Raw genomic sequence first — 20,205 nt, 5'->3', positions numbered from 1 at the left:
TCTCTCGTTTCGTTTCCCAGACTCCGCCCAAGAGACGAGCAGCTTCCGCCTCACCAACCAACCCGATCGGTTGCACCACCAGCAGGTAAGTAGCTTCAGCGCCACGCCTCCCAACTACTGATGCTGTTGACCCTCATTATGCCCATCCGGGGCCTGCCTTCCCCTGCGCAACCCGCCTCTCCAAACTCCAAACCTCCACCCCCTTCATCTTCAACTTCTCGTCGCCGCCCGCCGCCTCGTTAATCTCCCCGCTTCTTCCGCAGCGCCTCCTCCACGTCCCCGACCCACGCCTCGACCACGTCGAGCAGCACCGGCTCGTCGCAGTACTGCACGGCCGTCTCGAAGTCGCGCTTGAGCGCGTGGTACTTGTGGCACATGTGCCAGCCCAGCGAGCGATCCGACATGGTCCGGACGAAGTGGTGCCGCAGCTTCGTCAGCTCCCACTCGCGGCGGGCTTGCCAGTACGCGGGGGTCGGGCCTACCTGCGGGCGTGGGTGGGGGGCGGCGGTGGCGGGGGGCGGCCGCGGGGTCGGCCGTCGAGGTAGTTCTCGCTGTCGTCGGTGGCGATGGCGACTTCGTCTTCGTCTTCGTCGTCTTCGTCGTCCTCGATCGAGGGGATGGGGGACTGGGCAGGGATGGTGTCGGAAAAGGTCCAGTAGTGCTCGAGACGGGGCTCGTGGGTGCGGTCGTGGCCTTCGAGGAGCAGGGCGGGTAGTTGGCAGCCGATGGAGCGCGGGATCGCGGAGACGCACTCCCAGTCCAGAACGCCGGTGATGACGCCCGTGTCGTCGACGAAGATGTTGTCCATGGACAGGTTGGCGTGCCACAGCATGCACTTCTCCTCGCAGTTGAAGGGCACTGACATGTTGGCAGTATTGTCGCCAGCGGGTTCAGCTACATCTTCGTCTTCGCTGTCACTCAAAAGATCAATGGGATCCTCCTTCGTGGCGCCTTTGGGTCCCTCCGTCCCCTCTGCAGCAGGCGCGGTGAAAAGAACATCGTGTAGCTCCTTGAGTTTAGCGACGAGAGCCTGGATGCGCCAAGGAACCTTTCGAATCTCCCTGTTCTCCAACTTGGGCAGCACGGCCCCAGCATCCTCGCAAGCAAGATCGAGCCGGTCGAAGGCCCAGTCTCTATAGGTCTCGTACGGACCGTATCGCCGATGCTGGTAGTACCGTCCGTTCCAGAAGAAGGGCATGGTGGCCTCCACGCCCTTGAGCTCGGGACGCTGGTCAGGATCGCCGGGCGCGGCCGGGTAGAGGCTCCCGATGCCCTCGAACTCGTTGTCGTAGACGCGCACCGTGTACTCGACCAACTGCTCGACCAGGCGTATCTTGCGTGACATTTTCATGTCGTTCCAGCACTCGAACAGCGGCTTTCCCGAAACCTTGCGCATGAGGATCCACTCACAGCCGATCGGGTTGTTGGTCGACACGCTGTACAGGTTCTGAACCACGTCGGGCAGCGGCAGCGGGGTCATGGCCTTGGTCCAGCGCATGGTTGCGACCTCGCTCCGCGTCTTGAGCTCCGGGCAGACGGGCACGGTCAGTTTCAGGACGTAGTATTCGTTGTCCCACTCGACCTCGAAGAAGCGGTTGTAGGCGCTCTCGTGTAGGAGCTTGACGTGGTACTCCACCAGGGGGCTCACCACCTCCTTGAGCAGCTCGACCACCTCGTGGACTTCGGGCTCGCAGCTCCATACTGGGTAGGGATTAAAGTAGTCGAATTCCTTGGTTTCCCATTCGACGCCGATGTGTTCATAGGTTGGGGCCGACTTGGAGCTGGAGATGCTCATGGCATCAACGTCTTCCACATCTTCTGCATCGAGATCGCCAGCTGACGGTTGCTCCGTGGGCAGCTGCGCACCTGAAAGCTGTTCAGACTCTGGAGTTGCCATCTTATCGTCGCGAGTTGGGCTGCCAAAAAGAGAATGATCAGTCTCGATTGAGCGAGATCTGGATCGATCAGCATTATCGTTGACCTCAGGCTGGACCTTAGGCTGGTCGTCCACATCTTTCGCAGCAACATCACCAGCTGACGGTTGCTCAGAGGACAGATGGTCATCTGAGAGCTGCTCAGCCTCTGGACTTGTGACCTTCTCATCGTCGCGAGTTGGAGTGCCAAAGAGAGATCGATCCGTCTCAATTGAACGAGACCTGGCTCGGGCGACGCTGTCGCTGACCTCAGGCTGGTCTTCAGATAGTTTCTCAGGCTGGTCATCCGCATCTTTCGTATCGAGATTACCAACTGAAGGTTGCTCATCCGACAGCTGCTCAGGCTCGGGACTTGCGATCTCCTCAACGTCACGAATTGGACTGCCGAAAAGGGATTGATCCGTCTCAATTGAGCGAGATCTCGCTCGATCAACGCCATCACCAACCTCGGGCTGCTTGGTTATGGCAGCTGGACTAGCAGAACCCGGAATCAAGTTGGTCTTTGGTGGGTTCTCTTCCTTGACAACAGTTGCGTCCCTGTCATCGATGACTATAGCCGAAACTATCTTGCGTCTCTTGGGTACGAACAAGGAATGCTCATCTGGAGGCGGATGACTATTAGTAACGACCACATGTTGAGCAATGCCCCCAATCCGCAGGTTTTACTTACGATCATAATCATCAGCGGCTCGTTTGCGTCGAGTCGTGGAAGAGGTCCTCTTGAACAGCTCCTTGAAATCAAAAAGCATTGGATCCGCCTCAGCAGTCGCTGAGCGAGATCGATGATGACGCTGTGACTCGACATGTTGACCGACTTGATCTTGATGGCCTTTCGAGAGTTTGCCATTCACAGGCGGTGGCGAAGGTGAGTCGGCAAAAGGGTTCCGGATCCGGCGTGGGCCAGATAAGGACGAAGTTGAAGGTGATGCGACCTTATGACTAGGTGCAGGTGAAGGGGAACGTATCGCATCCCGTGGAACAGTGACAAGCGCATGTTCAGGTGAGGGTAAAGGTGAGTTGACACGTTCATCAGGTACGGGTGAAGGTGAAGGCGGAACAACTTGTGGACCAGATGCAGGAACATGTGCAGGTGACTTTGACTCGACCAATGCATCAGGCAGTCGCAGCGGCGAGGGTGATGAAATAATGTGGTCGGGGCCGGGGCTCGGCTGTGAACGAACCACACGCTCACGCTCACGCTCACGCTCAACTTGAGACAAAGGCACAGGCTGAGGCTCGGGTGAAGGCGAAGATGAGATCACGAAAGGGTTACTCTGCGTACCCTGTCGAGCTGCCAACGGGCTAGCAACAGTAGTAGCAGCCGCCTGAGACTCACCGAAGAGGCCAACAAGAAACCGCGTGAGGCCATCAACATCTCTCTCGACGGGGTGTTGTTGCTGCTGCAGCTGAGCAGGAGCCGGGGTAGGGCCAGGACGAGGGGTGTGAGGAGAAGGAGATGGTGATTCTAAACGCAAGAAAGGGTTGCGAGCCCTTCGACGATGAGGTGGTGCCATGATGGCGGCGACCTCTCGAACGCTCTTTGTTTACCTGGTAGTCTGGATGAGACGTGTGTGTGTGTATGTGCGAGGTGCGAGTGAATGTGTTCAAAAATACACTGCGAACTTGTAGCTCGTCGATATATATCCTCGAACATTCACTTGAAGCCCATGTCTGTCGAAGCAGATGGAGTGGTCTTCGATTTGGCAACGAGCTGCGTGTGTCTGCGAATGCGAGGTGCGATGATTGTGGTCGCAATGTTTTGATCCTTCCAGGGCTGTTGAAATTCATCTTGTATTAACTGCTACTTAGAAACGAGTACCTACAAGCCGCACACAATCGTGAGGTTTGGGTGCGGCTGGTTGATCGTGAGCTGCGGCTGCGCAGGCACTTAATACCTAGCTACCTGCTCGGCTGGTGTCAATGAGACCTTCGGTGCCAAGGGACTGCTACAGCCCAGCACTCTAGAGACCGAAACAACCGGGAATTCAAGTTAAACATGAAATACCTTCAATCGTATTAGGATGCCGTTCTTAAGACAAGGCTCATAATAATGACCATCACATCATCAGTGAATGCTTGCATTGAATACTTTAGGCACGGAGTGCAAGTTAAGAGGGTGTTGAAAAGGACTGGTGATTAGCCGCAGCAAATAGATCAACTTGAATGGCGAGTTGGCTCCTGATTGTAACTGAAGTCATGGTGTGTAATACCAGCGAGCCCTACTCAGGGGCGGCGAGAGATATTTCAGGGGCGGCGAGCACGTAATACCCGCAACAAAACGCTGGCCCAACACAGAACAGAATCATTTAATAAGCCACCCACTCCGAGATCATGATATGGTAAAGGCAAGTGGTATCATTTGTATTGCTCTCTTAATTATACACCTCGCCATCTTAAAGACACAAGTCTATAATATTTTCCCCTTTGGAGACCAGCAAAAAGGCCGAACCCAATCCCTAGCCTGACCATGACCAAACTGTAGCCATTCCAAACCCTCGTGATCGGATTTCTTTCCGGCTTACACTAACGCCGTCCTCCCTAGGACAAAAGAATTATGCGCCTATTTGCCGGGGTTGGACTCGACGAAGCTGACACCCTTGGCGATGTTCTTCTTCAGGTCAGCCAGGCAAGCCTCGATGAGCTTCTCCTCGGCAGCGTTGACCTCGCCGACGGGCAGGATCTTCTCGACACCGTTGGGGCCGAGCTCGACCTTGGAGGCGAAGAAGTCGACACCCTGGTCCTTGTACAGGGGGCTGTCGACGAAGGTGGGGCTCGACAACGCCCTTCTCGCCCTGAGCGGCGCGGAGGACGGACTCGGCCATGCGGGCACCGGCCATGGCCATGGAGAGAGTGGCAGAGCCAGCACCATCCTTGGCCTTGACGACCTCGTCACCACCGAACTGGACGCGGTTGATGATCTCGGCGTCGGAGCTCAGCTCGGGGTGCTTGCTCTGGCTGAAGAGGGGAACAATGGTGACACCGGAGTGACCACCGACAACGGTGATGTTCTCGTCCTTGGGGTCGGTGCTCTTCTTCTCGGAAACGAAGCGGGAAGCACGGACGACATCAAGGGTGGTGACACCGAAGAGGCGCTTGGGGTTGTAGACACCACGGGCCTTGTAGACCTCGGCGCAGATGGGGACGGTGGAGTTGACGGGGTTGGCGATGATCAGGAGGTTGGCCTCGGGGGCAGACTCGGCGCAGGCCTTGGCGAGGTCGCGGACGATGGAGGCGTTGGTGTTGAACAGATCGTCACGGGTCATACCGGGCTTACGGGGGACACCGGCGGGGATGAGGATGACATCGGCACCCTTGACAGCGCTGGCCAGGCCAGAGGGAGTAGCCTCGTAGCCAGTGACCTTGGACTTGGTGTTGACGTGGGAGATATCGGCAGCGACACCTGTAGGAGACAAGGCAGGCTGTCAGTAAGCCGACCTTGCCCAGGGTTGGTAGGATGGGGGTGTTGCTGAGCGACTTACCGGGTCCACCGCGGATATCGTACAGAGCAAGCTCAGTGACTCTGGGGTTGAGCTTGAGGAGCAGCGAAAGAGGCTGACCGATACCACCAGCAGCGCCGAGAACAGCGACCTTGGACAGCTGTGCAGAAGAGGCAAGGTCAGCGATTGCAATTGGACACACCAATTGGAGCCACTGGAAGCCTCAAGTGGCGGCAGTGGCGGTAGATGGGACTGGGGAGAGCTTCACTTACGTCTCTGGCCGAGGCGGAGAAGGCACGGCGCTGGAAGGCGCCAAAGGCCATGCGGGAAACGGCAGGAAGCATATTGACTGCTGTAACTGTTGCTTTATCTGCAGGGGAAAAGTAAATAGAGAGAGAGTGTGTCGGGATTGAAGGCTGGACAGTGGCCGTCAAGTCAGGTCAAGTCTTGGGATGGGAAGAAGAAAATGGAAGGTGACGATGGCCCAAATCGCCAATTGAGCTTTTTAGGTCCTCCCCGTTGTTCGGAAAAGTCCCTCCAGCCGGGTAAAGCACTTTCTTGTTGAGCCCGCACTTGTCCTCTTCGGGTATGGCGTCCGGATCGATCGGTGCTCGGGGAAACTACGGTATCCGGTGTTTAGGTGTTTACTGTGCAAAGGCATGGTGACTTTGTGGTTATCGTCACTTTTGGTTGTTCAATTGAAACCTTAGGTAGGTACATAGTCTTCATTCACGGCGGCTACTTGTAATTGAACAGCAGTCTTGTTGAGCTATAGTGTTGCCGAATGAAGAAAGCAGCACCAAGGCGCAATGACCTCATTGCTCTCTGTCCCTGTGCTGAAGACACATCTAGTGGCATCTCATCCACTTTACTACTATGGCAAGTCGAACCTACAAATAGCAATCGGAATTGGGATGGTAAAGCTCCCGTAAAACGGTCACTGTTTCGTATTCCTCCGACTCCTGCCCATCATCTCGCGTCCCGTGCCAATGACGGCCTCAATCGCCCTCATGAGCCCGCCCTCGTCGTACCGCAGCATCCCGTCCACCCTGCGCCCGTAGACGCGAATCGGCTCCACCCCGAGCCTAGCCAGCTCATCCCTGTCCACCTTCGGCGTCCCGTCGCCCTCGAGGTGAATGAGATGCGTCACGTATTTTCGCACCTCTTCGGCGCTTGCGCTGCCTGCCACCTGCCGCACATCGGCAGCTTGGCTCTCTTGCAGTGCCCGGACGATGGCCCTCACGAAGTCAACGGCCGAGAACGGGTCCGTGCTGGGCCCCGTCTCGCGATCCAGACTCGAGTTGAGGATTAGCAATTTGACTACCCCCTTAGGGGCCGAGGCGATGGCAGCACCCACGCCCCGCAAGATCAGACTCGGCACGAGCGACGTGTAGAGCGAGCCGATGGAGTAGATGACAGCGCCTGCGCCCGCGACGGCGTCGAGTACCTTGGGATTGGCGCGGGGCCGGATCTCGTGCCCGTAGGGGTTGATGTACCAGACACGCTCAATGCGCGAACTGAGGTCCTCCTCTCCCGACTTGGAAAACTCAATATACTGCTTCCGCAGCATCGGCAGTGAACCCGGCAGGTTAGCATCCTCAATGAGGTCGTGCTCGTCCGTGTCTTCCGCCTGCTGGTTCGCCACGTCCTGCGTCGCCGCCGCCGCAATGTCCGGCAGCGACGTCGGCGCGCTGGGGTGCGAGATGGCGTTCTGGCCCGTGATGACGGTCTTGTCGGCCAGGCCGGCCGAGATGTGGTGCGTGAAGCTCGTGTTGATCGCCGGGAGGACCAATGTTTGAGGAGGGATGGCGCAGATCTGGCTCAAGAGATAGATGGCCGACTCCAGGGATCCCAGGAAGATGCGGGCGCTGCATGTACTTAGTCTACTGACCAGTTTCGAATATATACAGCAATGCACCTAGGCCGATGTGATTTGTACTCACCCAGTCAAAAACATATTCCCCACCGCCGCCCTCCCAAAGTTAAACGTACTACTCGGCCGCGCCCTCTTGACAATCTCCATATTGACATGATTGAAGAACGGCCGAATCAGCTCCTTCTTCTCGCTCGAGATGCCCGTCCAGATCTCGTGGCGGCCATCGACAACATCCAGCCACTCGGATCGCGCCGCCTGGGGATCCGAGCTGAGCCGGTAGTTGAACAGCGCCTTGGTGGCCGCGAGGTCCGCGTTGCCCTCGGGCCCGGCCGGGATGAGGCGGACGAGACGGCCTGGAAAATGCAGTCTTAGCGACATTGAACACACACACACACACACACACACAGAGAGAGAGAGAGAGACTCGATTAAATCATCCCATTGAGTTGTTGGGTGGTGTCTGCTGCGCTCGCCAATGAAGACATAGATCACTCACTTCGTATATCACCAATACCTAAATAACTTCAGTTAGCACACTCTCATCTGCCAATGTCAGGGGTTCTTCCTACCAGGACCACCAAAAACCCGAATCAGCTCCGAAGAGCTCCCGCCATTATCGCTAATCGGAATGACATAACTGAGCGTGCAAGCCCGGCTCCCGCGCAAATCGTTGAAAATGTCCACGAGACTATTCGTCGCCGTGCCGCCTCCAAAGATCACAACCCCCTTTCCCTTGACAGCAGGAGTCTCCATGTGGGGCAACCGTTGAGAAGTGTGTAAGTAGCAAAAATGTGTCAGAGATGAGAGGATGAAAACCCATGAAAACCCGAAAGTCCCATTGCTTGTCTGTCTATTGCGATGCACGTTCTTTTAGGGTAGTCCCGACTTCCTTATATATCTTACAGCAATATTGCCAAATGGGGCATCTTCGGCTTCGAGGGGAAGCAGCGACGTGGTCTTTCACCAATGAGGTCTAAGTTGCTAACGGCTGTGACTCAGTCATGGCGCCAGGTTCTGGGACGTGCTGCTGATTTTTGTATGGGGTTCGATGACGGGGGATGCGGGCTGACAGCTTAACCTACTTTCTAGCTCCAGTTAGGTAGTACCCGAAGTTTGACCGTGTGTGGGTGCTGGCTGCGCCCCCGATAGCTTCGTATTTCATACAGACGATGTTCATGAGATCTGTCCAAAGGTGACGCGTTCTCTTGGTAGAAGAGATGAGTTTCTTCTTTTGTTATTAATATGTGCCATGCTTATTCGTTAATACGGGGAATGACAGATAAAAGTACACCATCTATAACACCAGTCTGTCAAGATTGCGCCATTCTACATGACGTGTCATCAACTACTTCTAAGACATTTCCTCTTTCCCCAGTACCCCGGATTACCGGGTTGCAGCTGGAGAGGCCTGGGCCGCCTGGTTGCCTCCCTGGGACCATGCCTGGATCTTTCTCCTCTTCTCTTCCATCTTTCGCTCAAACTCCTCAACCTTGGCGAGGCGAGCTTGCTCTTCCCGGGCGTCCTTCTCGGCCCGCTCAATGGCTTTGCGGTCGTGCTCGCGCTTGAGCTGATCCGGTCGTCGAAGGGCAATGTCACGAGGCCTGAAGTCACTGAAGATTGCCTTGAGAACAATCTCAATGAGGTAGCAACCGACAAAGTCGAGCATCATGACGGAAGTCAACGTCGTCTTGAATTCGGGCTTGAATGGAACCAGCTTCATTTGTTCGTTCAGTTCAGGGATGAACTCGGTGGAGCATGAGAACGCGATGGCAGTGACACCGATGATACCGTAGAACATGCCCTTGTTTTCCGACAAAGACTCGCGGAAGGGTCGTCCTTGGTAGTTGACGGCGAAGGTAGAGATTTGTTGAATAAGTTGGAGCAAGTAGACCGCGCTGTTGAGAAGGCTGGGCTTGAACTCGGCCTCCAGGTCGACGTTTGGATCTTTCCTGTGAGGGGGGTTAGCTACGTAATAATTAAAAAGGGACCGACGATGCCACTTACTCCTCGAAGTTCTCTACAAACCGGGCCATGTAGATCAGGGTGACAATATGGACGGCGAACTGCCCAAGGATCGAACCGATAATGTAGAAGTTGAAGATGTTGGGTTGCGGGCGTTCCTTGGAGAGTCCCTCGACCGATTTCGCGCGGGAGATGGAGAGGAAGCAGACAGACATGAGCATACCACTGATCGTGATCTGACCGTCGCCAAACTTGATACCCTCCAGATAGAGTACACTCAAACTGTAGGCGCTAATCAAACAGTTGAGCGCAAGGATCTTGTACATCTGGATGGTGGCGACGAGAGTGCAACGGCCTTGGCGGATGATGTTGGGAATAGCAACAACGTTTCGCAGTTTACTGGTGAATGGAGCGGCAACTGAGGCATCGCCAAGCTTCAAGCTGGGTGGCTCATCGTCGCCCAGTTCCTGCTCCATCATGCCGGAAGTCAGCTTATCAGCGAGGCTCGAGGCCTTTTTGATAGCCTCCTGTTGCTTGGCAGCCCTAGGGTCGTTGTTGATCAATTGTTGAGCAGCGGGTGTGGTGACGGTCTCGATGGCTTGTCCGTTCTGCTTGGCATATTCCTCAGCAGTGATACCCTTCCTCTGGGCTTCTCTTTCGATAGCCTTTTGCCAGTGCGGGTTGGTGGGTCCGGGAGGGTACAGATGAGCGATCAGAACAGGAACAGGGGGCGCGGGCTGGTTGAAGCGCTTCATCAGGTCGATTTGCTTCTGGTATAGCTCTTTCATCTTGGTGTTGCGGGAGTGCTCTGCGATACGAGTCAAATCCTGGGGCGTTCCATTGAGCAACGCAACACCAATGTGAGCCTGCTTCAAAGCTCCAACATCGTTTGTTCCATCACCAGCCATCAGAGTGTAGTAGCCCAGATCCTTCAAACCCAAGAGAATCTCTTCCTTTTGCTTGGAGCGAAACGCGAGCGTAGACCCAGGTATAACGCAGGATAGAAAGCCAAGCAGAAGTGTTGCCCTTGAGTTGGCTGAGAGCATAGCCTGTAACGCAGATGTCTTTGTCCTTGAGGATAGTAGGGTCGATGGGCTTGGAGGGGTCGACGCTAATCATAACCTTGTCGTCGGTGCTTCGCCAAACTAGCTTGTCGCCACGGTCACTATGCTCAGGGGCATCCAGGATCAAAACATCTCGGTCGACAATCTCAACTTCGCGAGCGACGTGAACAGCAGTAAGCGGGTTGTCTCCAGTGATCATGACCACACGATGGCTGCTCTCGTTGAGCATGCGCACGGCCTCTTTGGCATCGTCCTTCAGGGGGCATTGCAGTACCAAGAATCCGGCAAAGATGAGATCAGCTTCCACATTCTCCCGCTTCAGATCGTTGATTCTACCAGACTTGAGCTCTTCGTCGGTCGACAGCTGCTTGTAGGCGAGGGCCAAAACACGGGAGCCACGGCGGGTGAAGTACTTGAACGTTTCTTCGTAATCGGCAGGGACAGTCGTAAGCATCTTCATGATGGTCTCGGGCGCGCCCTTGACAGCGACAAAAGTGCCCCTCATCTTGTTGCCAGTCTTGGGGTCAGTGGCGTTGACAGTGGCAACAGAGCTTTGACGCTTCAGAGCAGACGAGAACTGGAATCGACGCTTGACTTGAACGGAACCAACGGTACCACCAGCGGCTGCGATAGCAGGTTTGGTGGTGAGCGAATCATTCTTGCCAAGTTGCCACCCGAGGGCGGAAAGTGTGGCCTTCTCCATAGGGTCGCCCACAACGTCGCCTTCTTCCAGTTTCACGAGTGCGTGTGCGGTAGCCAAGACCAGGGTAGTCTCCATGCCGGCTTCGAGCACAGGTGTCATATGGCTGTGGGCGCCATCAGACTCCTTGGGCGTGTCAACGCCAGAGTGACCAAGACCCAGACCAGCGATACCGTCCACAACCAGGTCCTCGCCAGTCAAAGTTCCAGTCTTGTCGAAGCAAGCGACATCGATGCGACCAGCGAAGGGGATACGGAAAGGTTCAGTGCAGAAAATGGCGAATTTCGCCAGAGCGGCAAGACTGGTGTTGACGGCCAGACTGAGCTCCATGGGAAGCTCAGGGGGGACGACGCTGGTGACAATCAAGATACAGTCGAGAAGAAGCTTGGACCGCTTGCGATCCTTCTTGACACCCTCGTCCCAGACGTACCAAGATGCAGCCAATGCGAAGATGAGCAGGAACAAGATGAAGAACAGAGCCTCGGCGTTGTTGGCCGAAACGCGCTCAGTCGAGTAGATCATGGTTCGAACCAAGCTACCCTGAGAGGTCTCAAATCCTGTCTTCAAAACGACAGCCATAGCTCCATTGTCTGGCGGAGGGCGAACACCGGAGGCCAGTTTCGGCTTCTCAACGTCGGGGTTTCCATGGGTGATTTGCAAAACCTTGGTACCACCCCAGAGGAATGAGTTCTTGTCCAGGCCCTCGGTGTCAATAACGGCGTCGCCGGGTCGCAGCTGCACGGATTCTTTCAGGAGAGGGGTGCTCTCACCGGAGAGCATGGCCTCGTTGACGATCGCAGTACCCTCGACAAGAAGCAAATCACAGGCAACGCCACTGTCTTCCTTTGTTCGACCAACAGAGACCAGATCGCCAGGGAGCAGCTTGTCACTCTGGACCTCGGTCCACTTGCCCAGCCGGTAAACCCACATGTCGTAAGGCTTGATGCTCATGCCGCGGAATTCGTTAAGTGTGCGCTGCCGCTGCCAAACCACGGTGCTTTCGAACATGACGAGCATGAACAAGGTGAAGAGCGAGTAGTACCAGTACTCATCCAACATCCAGAGACCAACACAGAAGATCTGGAAAACGAAGAACGGGGCGACGGCATGCTCGCGGAAGAGCTCAGTGAAGGTAGGGACAGGGATGTCGAAAGTGTTGTCGCCATAGTATTGCTCCAGGCGAGTCAAGTCGGCCTGGGTGGCGATACCATTGGACTTTTGGTATGTTTCCAGGGTGGGCTTTGGGTCGGCATCGATGCTGTAGACGAGGGGGCTGAACGATCGTGTCTGCTCGTTGAAGAGGAATCGACGCTTTTGGAAGAGGAACGAAGTGTTGGGCTTGCCAGCAACCTACCGAGTCGCAAGTCAGTATTCATACAATGCTGGCAGTGGGGTCCTGCGCTATACAAGACATGATGGGGAAGAGCCTACCTGGATGCGCTCGAGCTTACAGATCTCGGCCGTGCCCGCATTTGCGATAGGAATGACCTTGATCAACTGGGCCTCTTCGACCTTTTTCGCCTTGGTCGCAGTGAAAGAGCCCTTCAGGTTGACGCTCCAGTTGGTGCTAAGCCATGTCAAGCTCTGGAAGGTGATGATGGTGGCGCACCAGACAAAGGTCCATTCCTGGGAGGCGATGTGCTTCTCATAGAGCTCGGGGGTGTAGTAATAACGGGCGAAGATGGGCCATATTATCGCGAATGGCCAAACGTAGAGATGCAAATAGGTTGGGAGCGGCGAGAGCAGCTCGGCGCTCTTGATCTGATTATTGTCGACCAGCGGAGCCATTATTGAAGAAGGAGATGCGAGAGGACCTCACATAACATTCTAGTTGGCTCTGCTCTTTAGTTGTCTGAAAAGAGGATGTTTTTGTGAAAGAGTTAATAAGAGGGCCCAAATTGACAGCCAAAGTTTGGCTGTCAAACGTACAATCTGTACTTTTCCTTACACTAACCCCAGCCAGTAACCAAATAGGTGCTGGGCCAATTGACTGACCATTGACCATTGGATCCGGAGGGGTGGGCGATAGTGGATGGAACCTTGCCTGCTTGCAACCTTCAAAAGTCGCCGCATCCGGTTACATCATTCTTCCGGGCCCGATTCCCATCCACCTACCAAAGGAACTCCGTCAACTTCTAGCTGATTTGGGCACTTGCAGGGGTGTCATTCAGTTACACCCATTGCACGTGAGATTCGCCTTCTGCACAAGACGGGTATTCATCGACTTTTCGCTCGTGTGGATGGAAATTGAATAATGGATTTCCAGCATGGCGTGAGGGGCAGATTTTGCTCCATGGCGAGATTAAACTCTTTTGTCGAAAATAGCTTCCCAACTTCCTTGGACCAAGTCAGCTGGCTTTCTACACCACCCATTCTTCAAGTATAAAAGGGTGAAGGAGGGGATACTTGCGCAATCCATATATTCACAAAGTAAATGCGCCTGGGACCTTTTGGCTACCAATGCTGCCGTTTGCCGGTTGCTGGAAACTTGCCATGCGCAGTTGAATGCTACACTGCATGGATTAGCGGCATCCCCCCAATGCATGGCTTAGGGTGCTTCAACGTGCCGCGCTTAGGTAGCAGCGGTATCAACGTAGGCTCTCGGCAGGGGGCGATTACGTCCAGGTTGACGGTTCACAATGAGACAAGTCTTTTTTTTTTTTTTTTTTTGCTTCTTCCTCTTATGTTGATCTGTGGTTTCAAATTGATACAGTCCATAGGTAATATCAGTAAACGCCTATCATGCACCACCCAATGGTGTCGCACCCTAACCTCCATCCATCACTAAGTACCTAACCCCAATGTCCCAGAAGAAAAACCATCTACTTACACACATACATGCACCCACCTCCTTGATAAAGCACGTAAAAGTCCCAATACCCCCCAATTCGCCATCCCATCCTTTCCCATAACCTTCCCAATGCCGCCTACCGATCATTAACCATGCATCGTTTAAAAAGACTCCGGCTCCACGCCATTTACCCAAAGATTGTGCGCAGATTCGAATCCTCCATCACGTCGATCCAATGCGTGTAGTTGGACCCGGGCTTCTCCGAGTCGTACCCAGCCCAGATGGCCTTGACCAGCTCCTTGGCCACGGTCACGGGCGCCGGCGGTAGGTTGTGCTCGTAGGCACTGAGGCGCTCCATGATGAAGCGCCGCGCGTAGCTGACCTCGACGGACAGGCGCGTGATGGACATCTCTTCGTCCTCCTGGTCGTCCATGTTCATCGAAAATGCGATGTTGTTGCTGTCGCCGCCTTTGTTGTTGTTGTTGTTGTTGTTATTGTTGCCGCTAGGAACTCCCGTCCCGTCGACTACAGGTATGTTATTGCCACCGTCCGACACCGCATCGTTCAACGACACTTCTGGCGGTAGCTGTACTTGGGCCGTCTGTTGCAGCTGCTTCTGCTGCTGCGCAATGGTTTCGGCGTCGAAGCGCAGACCCGTGCTGGCGGACAAGTACAAGAGGGGTGTGATGCACCGTGTTCCCGAGTTGGGCGGCACTTTCTTCAAAGTGTTGACCAGCCTAAGGCTCAGCGGCACGATCCAACGATCCCACGGCACATGCCCCGCAGCTTCAGTGGTGTCTTCCGGTAGACGCCGAGCCACCAAATCTGGGAAGGTTTGGTAGAGCTGCAGCAGCGACGCCAACCTGTACCCTTCATTTACATGAACAAAGTGCGACCGGGGTGTGTTCCTGTCGCCCGTGTCTGTCACGTCATGAAGCTGGTACGTCTCGAGGCCCAGAATCTCCTCTTCAATCTCTTGCGCTTCTTTGATGTCTCTCATCGCAGTCTGCAAGCTCTTGAGAGTCGATATAGTCTCCCGTCGCAAGTTTCGTCGGAACCGGCGGCAGAGACGGACCGCTTGTGCGAACAGTCTCTGCGTTGTTGCTGAGATCCCCGTCCACGGATGAGGCATGACGGGCCCCGTCATCTCGCCGTTCAAAGGCTCCTTTACTTTCGGAATACCAAGATCGTCGATCTCATCCGAGACGACGGCGACGAGCATGTTCCAGTAAATGAGATTGTTGTTGAAAAAGGACAAGGTGTGCCGGTCTTGGATCGATAGAGAATCCGAGTCTCTGTTGATCCGTTTGAGAAGCGCCTTGGTCTCTTTCAGGAACTGGCTCCCCAGCTCCTTCGTGTCGATCCAGCAAGCTGCTGTCCCAACACAGCACAGCGCCAGAAGCAAATCAGACGGAAATTTTCCCACAGTCGCTGCTTGCGATTTGAGGTCTCTCTGGATTGCCTTGATGGCGTTTTTGAGATAGGACACCGCAACCTGCTTCATATAAGGCAGCTGAGGCGCCAAGCAGGTAGCTGACATGCTTTGGAGGCAGTTCATCACCGCCTCGGAGCTGGACCAGGTCTCGGAAGCCAGCTTGCGGTTGAGGTTCACCTCGGAGTCGAAGCTGGACCACATCGAGCATACATGGCGGAACCACTCCTCCACTAACAGCGAGGACCGGTCATGGATCAGCCGGGGTATCTGGGGGTACGGTACTCGGGCTGGGGGGGCAGAACGACACACTGCTATCCCACAAGTTGGAAGGCGTTCTGTCATCGGCTGACGGAGGCGGGGTCAGCGCAAGTGTCTGCTCTGTATATGTGCGATCATTGTGCATGATGTTATCCATGACGGATGTGCATGCGAGCATGTCCCCTTCCCAAAAATCGTGCGGTAGGTCTTCTAGCCCATAACCATAGCCCGGCCACACGAGATTGTCAAAAACAGGGGAGAAGGGCCCGGGGACATCTGTCGGTGGGAACGGACCACCGATGACATCGTCCCCTGGAGGTTGACACGTCAAGACCGGATGCTCTAGATCTTCTAGGTTCTCCAGGCCGTCTAGATGATCCACGATTATGGGTTCCGTTTCCAAGGTATCATGAGCAACTGGCTGGTCTTGGGTGATAGTCTTGGAAGTCTCGGTGACCAGGTCCTTCATGTTAGGAGGCCCCTTTGCCTGACCCGAGAGGCTCTTTTCATGCTTGGTGGACCAGCGAAACGACTGGTTGTAGCCCGGACACTTGCGGCCATTCTTCAGGCACATTAGACATTCCGGCTTGGTCTCGTCGCATTTCAGCTGTTCCGACTCAAGTTTAGCCCGCGAAGTAGAGATGGTATTCGGTTAGTTTGCTCGGTTGCTTACACGCTTGGCTTTGCACAGGGGACAGCCATTGCGAGACCGTGTCTTGGTCTTGGAGCCGGGCTTGTTGTTCTCAACCGATTGATCACTACCCTTCCTGGACACCGCTTGTGACATGTCGGCTCCGGAAGTGGTCTTGGGGGGGAGGGGATAAGGGGATAACGGATAATGCGATGGTTCGATAGATGGCAGAGGGCCGGGGACGGTTAACCGTTTTGGGAACACTTTAGGAAAAGGACGTAATCGATTGATTATCCCCGCGCGAGTGCCCCGTAGCGGCGAGTTGCGCCTGGACGCATCTAACACTGGAATTGAATGGGGGTTCCCCCAGGGTTTCCCGGTGGGAAGGGCAGAAGGGGATAAAGTTGCTGATTTAATAAAGAGTTGGGCAGAGGGCCAAAGATGGGCTGGCGCTATGCATCGGCTCGCCGGCCACACGGCGATTCACGTGTGCTGCAGTCGTCGTGAGGTCTTGCTACATCATTTCACAGCAACGGAGCGCCAACGGCTTCGTGTCTGATAGGATGGTGTGTCTGCTATCTCCAGCTATCTCCAATCACCCCCGAGATGTGGAGCGTGGGCGGCACTAACATGCACTACGATAACACAACCGTGACATAGTCCCAAGGCCGATGAGGCCCGAGTGGCTCAAATGAGGGGAAGGGAACCAGTCTGGACCCCGGGGACGACAGGGGGGCGACGCTCAAGGATCAAGGCACTTGCGACGCAGCTACTTCTTGGGCTTGGCAGGTCGACCCTCGAACGCTCCCTGTGCTGCGACAACATTCGCAGGATTTCCCGAAGTGGTAATTTCATGCTGCAGCGGGTGGGTGACCTTGATAAGCACTCTCTGTCACACCCTCATGTACCCCAGTACTCGACGGCAAATCTGCAGCCTCCCATACTTGACATCACCAGAAACGGAGATAAAAAATCACGTGTGGTGGTGGTACTCCAACCGACGCGGTATTGTTAGTCGCCTTGCCTGCTATCTAACCGTCGATTGTCAATTCGCCATGGTTATCATACCATTTGCAAATCGGGTAGCACCCAGTATATATCGCTAGCTTCGGACGGGCTGGTCCAGACGATTATCGATATGCTAGATGCATCTTTGACCATCCTTTCGCGCCAACTCTATTAGACAACATCATGATTGGGTCACTCCTTGCACAGCTATCCCCTGACAACTTCGACCCTCGCCATGGTATTTTCCTCGTCGCCTGCCTCCTTGGCATCGCGGCCGTGGCCGCCTTCACCATCACGGATCGTCTGAAGCGAGATGTCCGCCCCGTCGTCCAGTCAAAGGCCGAAAAGGGGGATGCGGGAAAGTTAGAAAGGGTTCCGGGGCATTGGATTCCCAGCGACTTCAAGACTCCGCCGGCAACCCCTTACCCTGACTGGGACCTGACCACAACGAAACCGCTCCCTTATCGTGCCTTCCGGTACGGACCCAAGTACAATGTCACCATGGGCCTGCGATCCATCAGCTTCCCTGACTGGATCCAGCTCGACAACCATTACCCCAAGTACTACAAGGACAAGAGGGATCGCATCGCCGACCGGGGCGACAAGTGCTGCAAGACCGCGCCCGAGGCGTACCCCGCCGCGCTCGAGCTGCTGCAGGAGCTTGTTGAGTACATGCCGGCCCGCTACCCTACACTCTACAAGCGCACCAGCACCGGCATCCTGAACCTGTGGTCCGGCGAGGAGATCAACATCACCGAGCGACCGCTCAAGGAAGACCCCATGACCCTGTGCGGGCGCCTGACGCAGGACGACTTGGCCCTCATGATCGAGAAGCCCGACGGCATGTACTACCTCCTCGCCGGCTCGATCCTGCTCGCCGGCTTCTGGCGCCTGACGGACAAGTTCGGCATGTCGCTGCCGATGCTGCACTACTCGGGCGAGGTGCCGCAGTACAAGGAGAAGCTGGAGACGGGCATGCTCAAGTTCTTCGCGCGCCTGCGGTGCGAGGAGATCTACAGCCGCAACAACTACTTCATCCAGGTCGACGACGCGCTGCCCTGGAGCTGGAGCATCGGCGACGAGGACAGCGAGGGCCTCAGCTGGTCGACGGCCGAGAAGAACCGCGCCATCGAGCACCACTTCCTCCGCTCCGAGCGCCAGACGCTGCGCCGCCTGCCCCGGACGGGCGCCGTCTGCTTTACGATCCGCACCTACTTCCACCCCATCACCGAGGTTGCGCAGGAGGACTACGTGCCCGGCCGTCTGGCTAGCGCGATCCGCAGCTGGGGGCCGGATGTGAGCCGGTACAAGGGTAAGGAGCGCTATGGGGATGTCTTGTTGGAATACCTCGATGGCGAGCATCAGAAGCAGCTAGAGAGAGGGTTGGATCTCGAGAAGGAGGCAGAAGAGCGACAGTACCCGTGGTAATGCTTCCATATGCGGTCTGGTTCTTTCGTTCGGCGCGGCGTAGATGGAGACGCCCGAGTAGAAAGGACCATGAGGGATTCTCATCATATCATGCACATTTCCATAGTATTCTGGGCCCCTGTGGCCAGGAATGATCATTGATAGAGATCTTTCTTTATGTACATACAGCTATCAGTATCGACATCGTAAATACCCAGTGACTAATAGTATGCATTTATTGAGGCACCATTCTCGAAGCTCAGATCCATGCTCTTGATGACTCCATGCCCAGCATATCGTAGCCTCTCATGCGACTTTTTCAATCATGGTCTCTATTACTTGAATTCTGCGAGCGCGCACCTAGTCAAATAGTTGGCACATTCCAGATCACCGATCTACGTTTGTTCTTATTCCTGTTTTTGTGGATTTTCATTGCTGCTGCAGCGTTCTGTAAGACCCCCGCACTTACACTTACACAACAACACAAGCAGCCAAAGTGAATTGGATCACGTCAAAAGGCCCCAATGAGAACTTTTCCCTCTGAAATGACATGATAATAAGATGTTTATTTGGTATCCTGCGTTCTCCTCAATAGCGCGAAGGCCAAACCGAGGCCGCTTGCCCGTGTCCTCCGAGACCCTAGATGATGCATAATACAGACATGCCTAAGCTCCATAAGTATCGTCCACCAGATCGCCAACTCCAATTGACTTCCGACCCGAAAGAAAACCGCTTTACATCTTCTTGCGCTGCCCGCAGAAGAAGGCGAGGCCGTAGTTCTCCGTCGTGAAGGTGATGGTGGCGCCGTCGGGGAAGAAGAAGACGTCGCCGGGCTTGGCCTTGACCTCCTGGCCGGTGGAGTCGCTGATGGTGAAGTCGCCCTCGACGATGATCTTCATCTCGTCGTACGTGTACGTGTAGACGAGCGGCTTGCCCTTCTCGAGCCGGTAGAAGCCCGCCGACATGGGCTTCTCGGCGTTGATCTGGTCCGAGGAGAAGACGTCGCCCAGGAAGGCGTTGTCGTTCTCGGCCGAGAGCACGGGGGGGCTTGAACGTGCCCTGGGCATTGGCTTGGTAGGAGAAGGCGGGCGCCATTGTGAGGGGAGGGTGGTGGTGGTAGTGATGAGGGTGATTGAGAGGAGAGTGAGGAGAAGAGTTGATGTGTTTTTGCTGGCTTCTCCGTATGTGCAAGATATTGAGATGATCAATGAAGTTGTACAAGACTTGAATGGTGTTGGTGTTGTATTATGACGATGATGATCATAGAACACAGTAACCAGCCTGTTGACACCTTTATTAAATACGTTGATCGCAGATGCATTCGTACACACACGAGATGTTACTCCTCACTTGCCCTCCTCCTCTCTCCGAAGTCCGAAGTCGTTGCGCGAGCCGGGTATCGCCCCCATCGTCTCCGTCTCGCGCCGGCTAGAAGATGCCTCATGAGTGCAATAGAGTCCGATTGCTGTACTGAGTAGACGGTAGCATGGAAAGCGGCGCCACAGATCTAGGCCGCGTCGGGATAGCCTTGCCCTGTCCAGGCCGGCGAGGTTGCACATGGATAATTTTGCTGCTTCAGGCATAGTCGCTTTACGGCGGGTTGCTTATCGCCTAGGCGGCCTAGGCTGCCCCCATAGCGGGCCAATTTGGGGCCAGGGAGGGGTGAATGGGCGGCGTTGGGGCGCGCTACGAGGGTGCTAGGA

The 20,205-nt window shown here is 55.3% G+C and overlaps 7 protein-coding genes across 7 annotated transcripts; 1 reads left to right on the top strand and 6 right to left on the bottom strand.

Annotated features, from left to right (window-relative positions):
• Positions 1–239: 239 nt before the first annotated feature.
• PG986_006247 (uncharacterized protein) lies at positions 240–2,683 on the bottom strand (the record flags this gene model as incomplete). Its single annotated transcript, XM_066842469.1, has 3 exons — positions 240–482; positions 575–2,535; positions 2,605–2,683. 3 exons carry the CDS (start codon positions 2,681–2,683, stop codon positions 240–242), a joined length of 2,283 nt encoding a protein of 760 aa, XP_066702331.1.
• Positions 2,684–4,494: 1,811 nt separating this feature from the next.
• On the bottom strand, positions 4,495–5,715 carry PG986_006246 (malate dehydrogenase; the record flags this gene model as incomplete). The annotated part of the gene is made up of 4 exons (XM_066842468.1): positions 4,495–4,644; positions 4,682–5,334; positions 5,414–5,531; positions 5,644–5,715. 4 exons carry the CDS (start codon positions 5,713–5,715, stop codon positions 4,495–4,497), a joined length of 993 nt encoding a protein of 330 aa, XP_066702330.1.
• A 593-nt stretch (positions 5,716–6,308) lies between these two features.
• Positions 6,309–7,999, bottom strand: PG986_006245 (uncharacterized protein; the record flags this gene model as incomplete). The annotated part of the gene is made up of 4 exons (XM_066842467.1): positions 6,309–7,239; positions 7,315–7,600; positions 7,743–7,760; positions 7,816–7,999. The coding sequence occupies 4 exons, from the start codon at positions 7,997–7,999 to the stop codon at positions 6,309–6,311; spliced, it is 1,419 nt and encodes a 472-aa protein (XP_066702329.1).
• A 631-nt stretch (positions 8,000–8,630) lies between these two features.
• PG986_006244 (cation-transporting ATPase 4) lies at positions 8,631–12,760 on the bottom strand (the record flags this gene model as incomplete). The annotated part of the gene is made up of 4 exons (XM_066842466.1): positions 8,631–9,195; positions 9,251–10,137; positions 10,181–12,322; positions 12,404–12,760. 4 exons carry the CDS (start codon positions 12,758–12,760, stop codon positions 8,631–8,633), a joined length of 3,951 nt encoding a protein of 1,316 aa, XP_066702328.1.
• Positions 12,761–13,950: 1,190 nt separating this feature from the next.
• On the bottom strand, positions 13,951–16,243 carry PG986_006243 (uncharacterized protein; the record flags this gene model as incomplete). Its single annotated transcript, XM_066842465.1, is given in 3 exon segments — positions 13,951–15,465; positions 15,476–16,063; positions 16,130–16,243. 3 exon segments carry the CDS (start codon positions 16,241–16,243, stop codon positions 13,951–13,953), a joined length of 2,217 nt encoding a protein of 738 aa, XP_066702327.1.
• Positions 16,244–17,278: 1,035 nt separating this feature from the next.
• On the top strand, positions 17,279–18,523 carry PG986_006242 (alpha-1-2-mannosyltransferase; the record flags this gene model as incomplete). Its single annotated transcript, XM_066842464.1, has 1 exon — positions 17,279–18,523. The coding sequence occupies one exon, from the start codon at positions 17,279–17,281 to the stop codon at positions 18,521–18,523; it is 1,245 nt and encodes a 414-aa protein (XP_066702326.1).
• Positions 18,524–19,236: 713 nt separating this feature from the next.
• PG986_006241 (uncharacterized protein) lies at positions 19,237–19,569 on the bottom strand (the record flags this gene model as incomplete). The annotated part of the gene is made up of 1 exon (XM_066842463.1): positions 19,237–19,569. The coding sequence occupies one exon, from the start codon at positions 19,567–19,569 to the stop codon at positions 19,237–19,239; it is 333 nt and encodes a 110-aa protein (XP_066702325.1).
• Positions 19,570–20,205: the final 636 nt, after the last annotated feature.

This window comes from Apiospora aurea (assembly GCF_038362705.1).
Source record: "Apiospora aurea strain CBS 24483 chromosome Unknown utg000004l_segment0_segment0, whole genome shotgun sequence".
In the NCBI taxonomy this organism is placed as follows: domain Eukaryota; kingdom Fungi; phylum Ascomycota; class Sordariomycetes; order Amphisphaeriales; family Apiosporaceae; genus Apiospora; species Apiospora aurea.
This window is presented reverse-complemented; position numbering and strand designations above follow the sequence as displayed.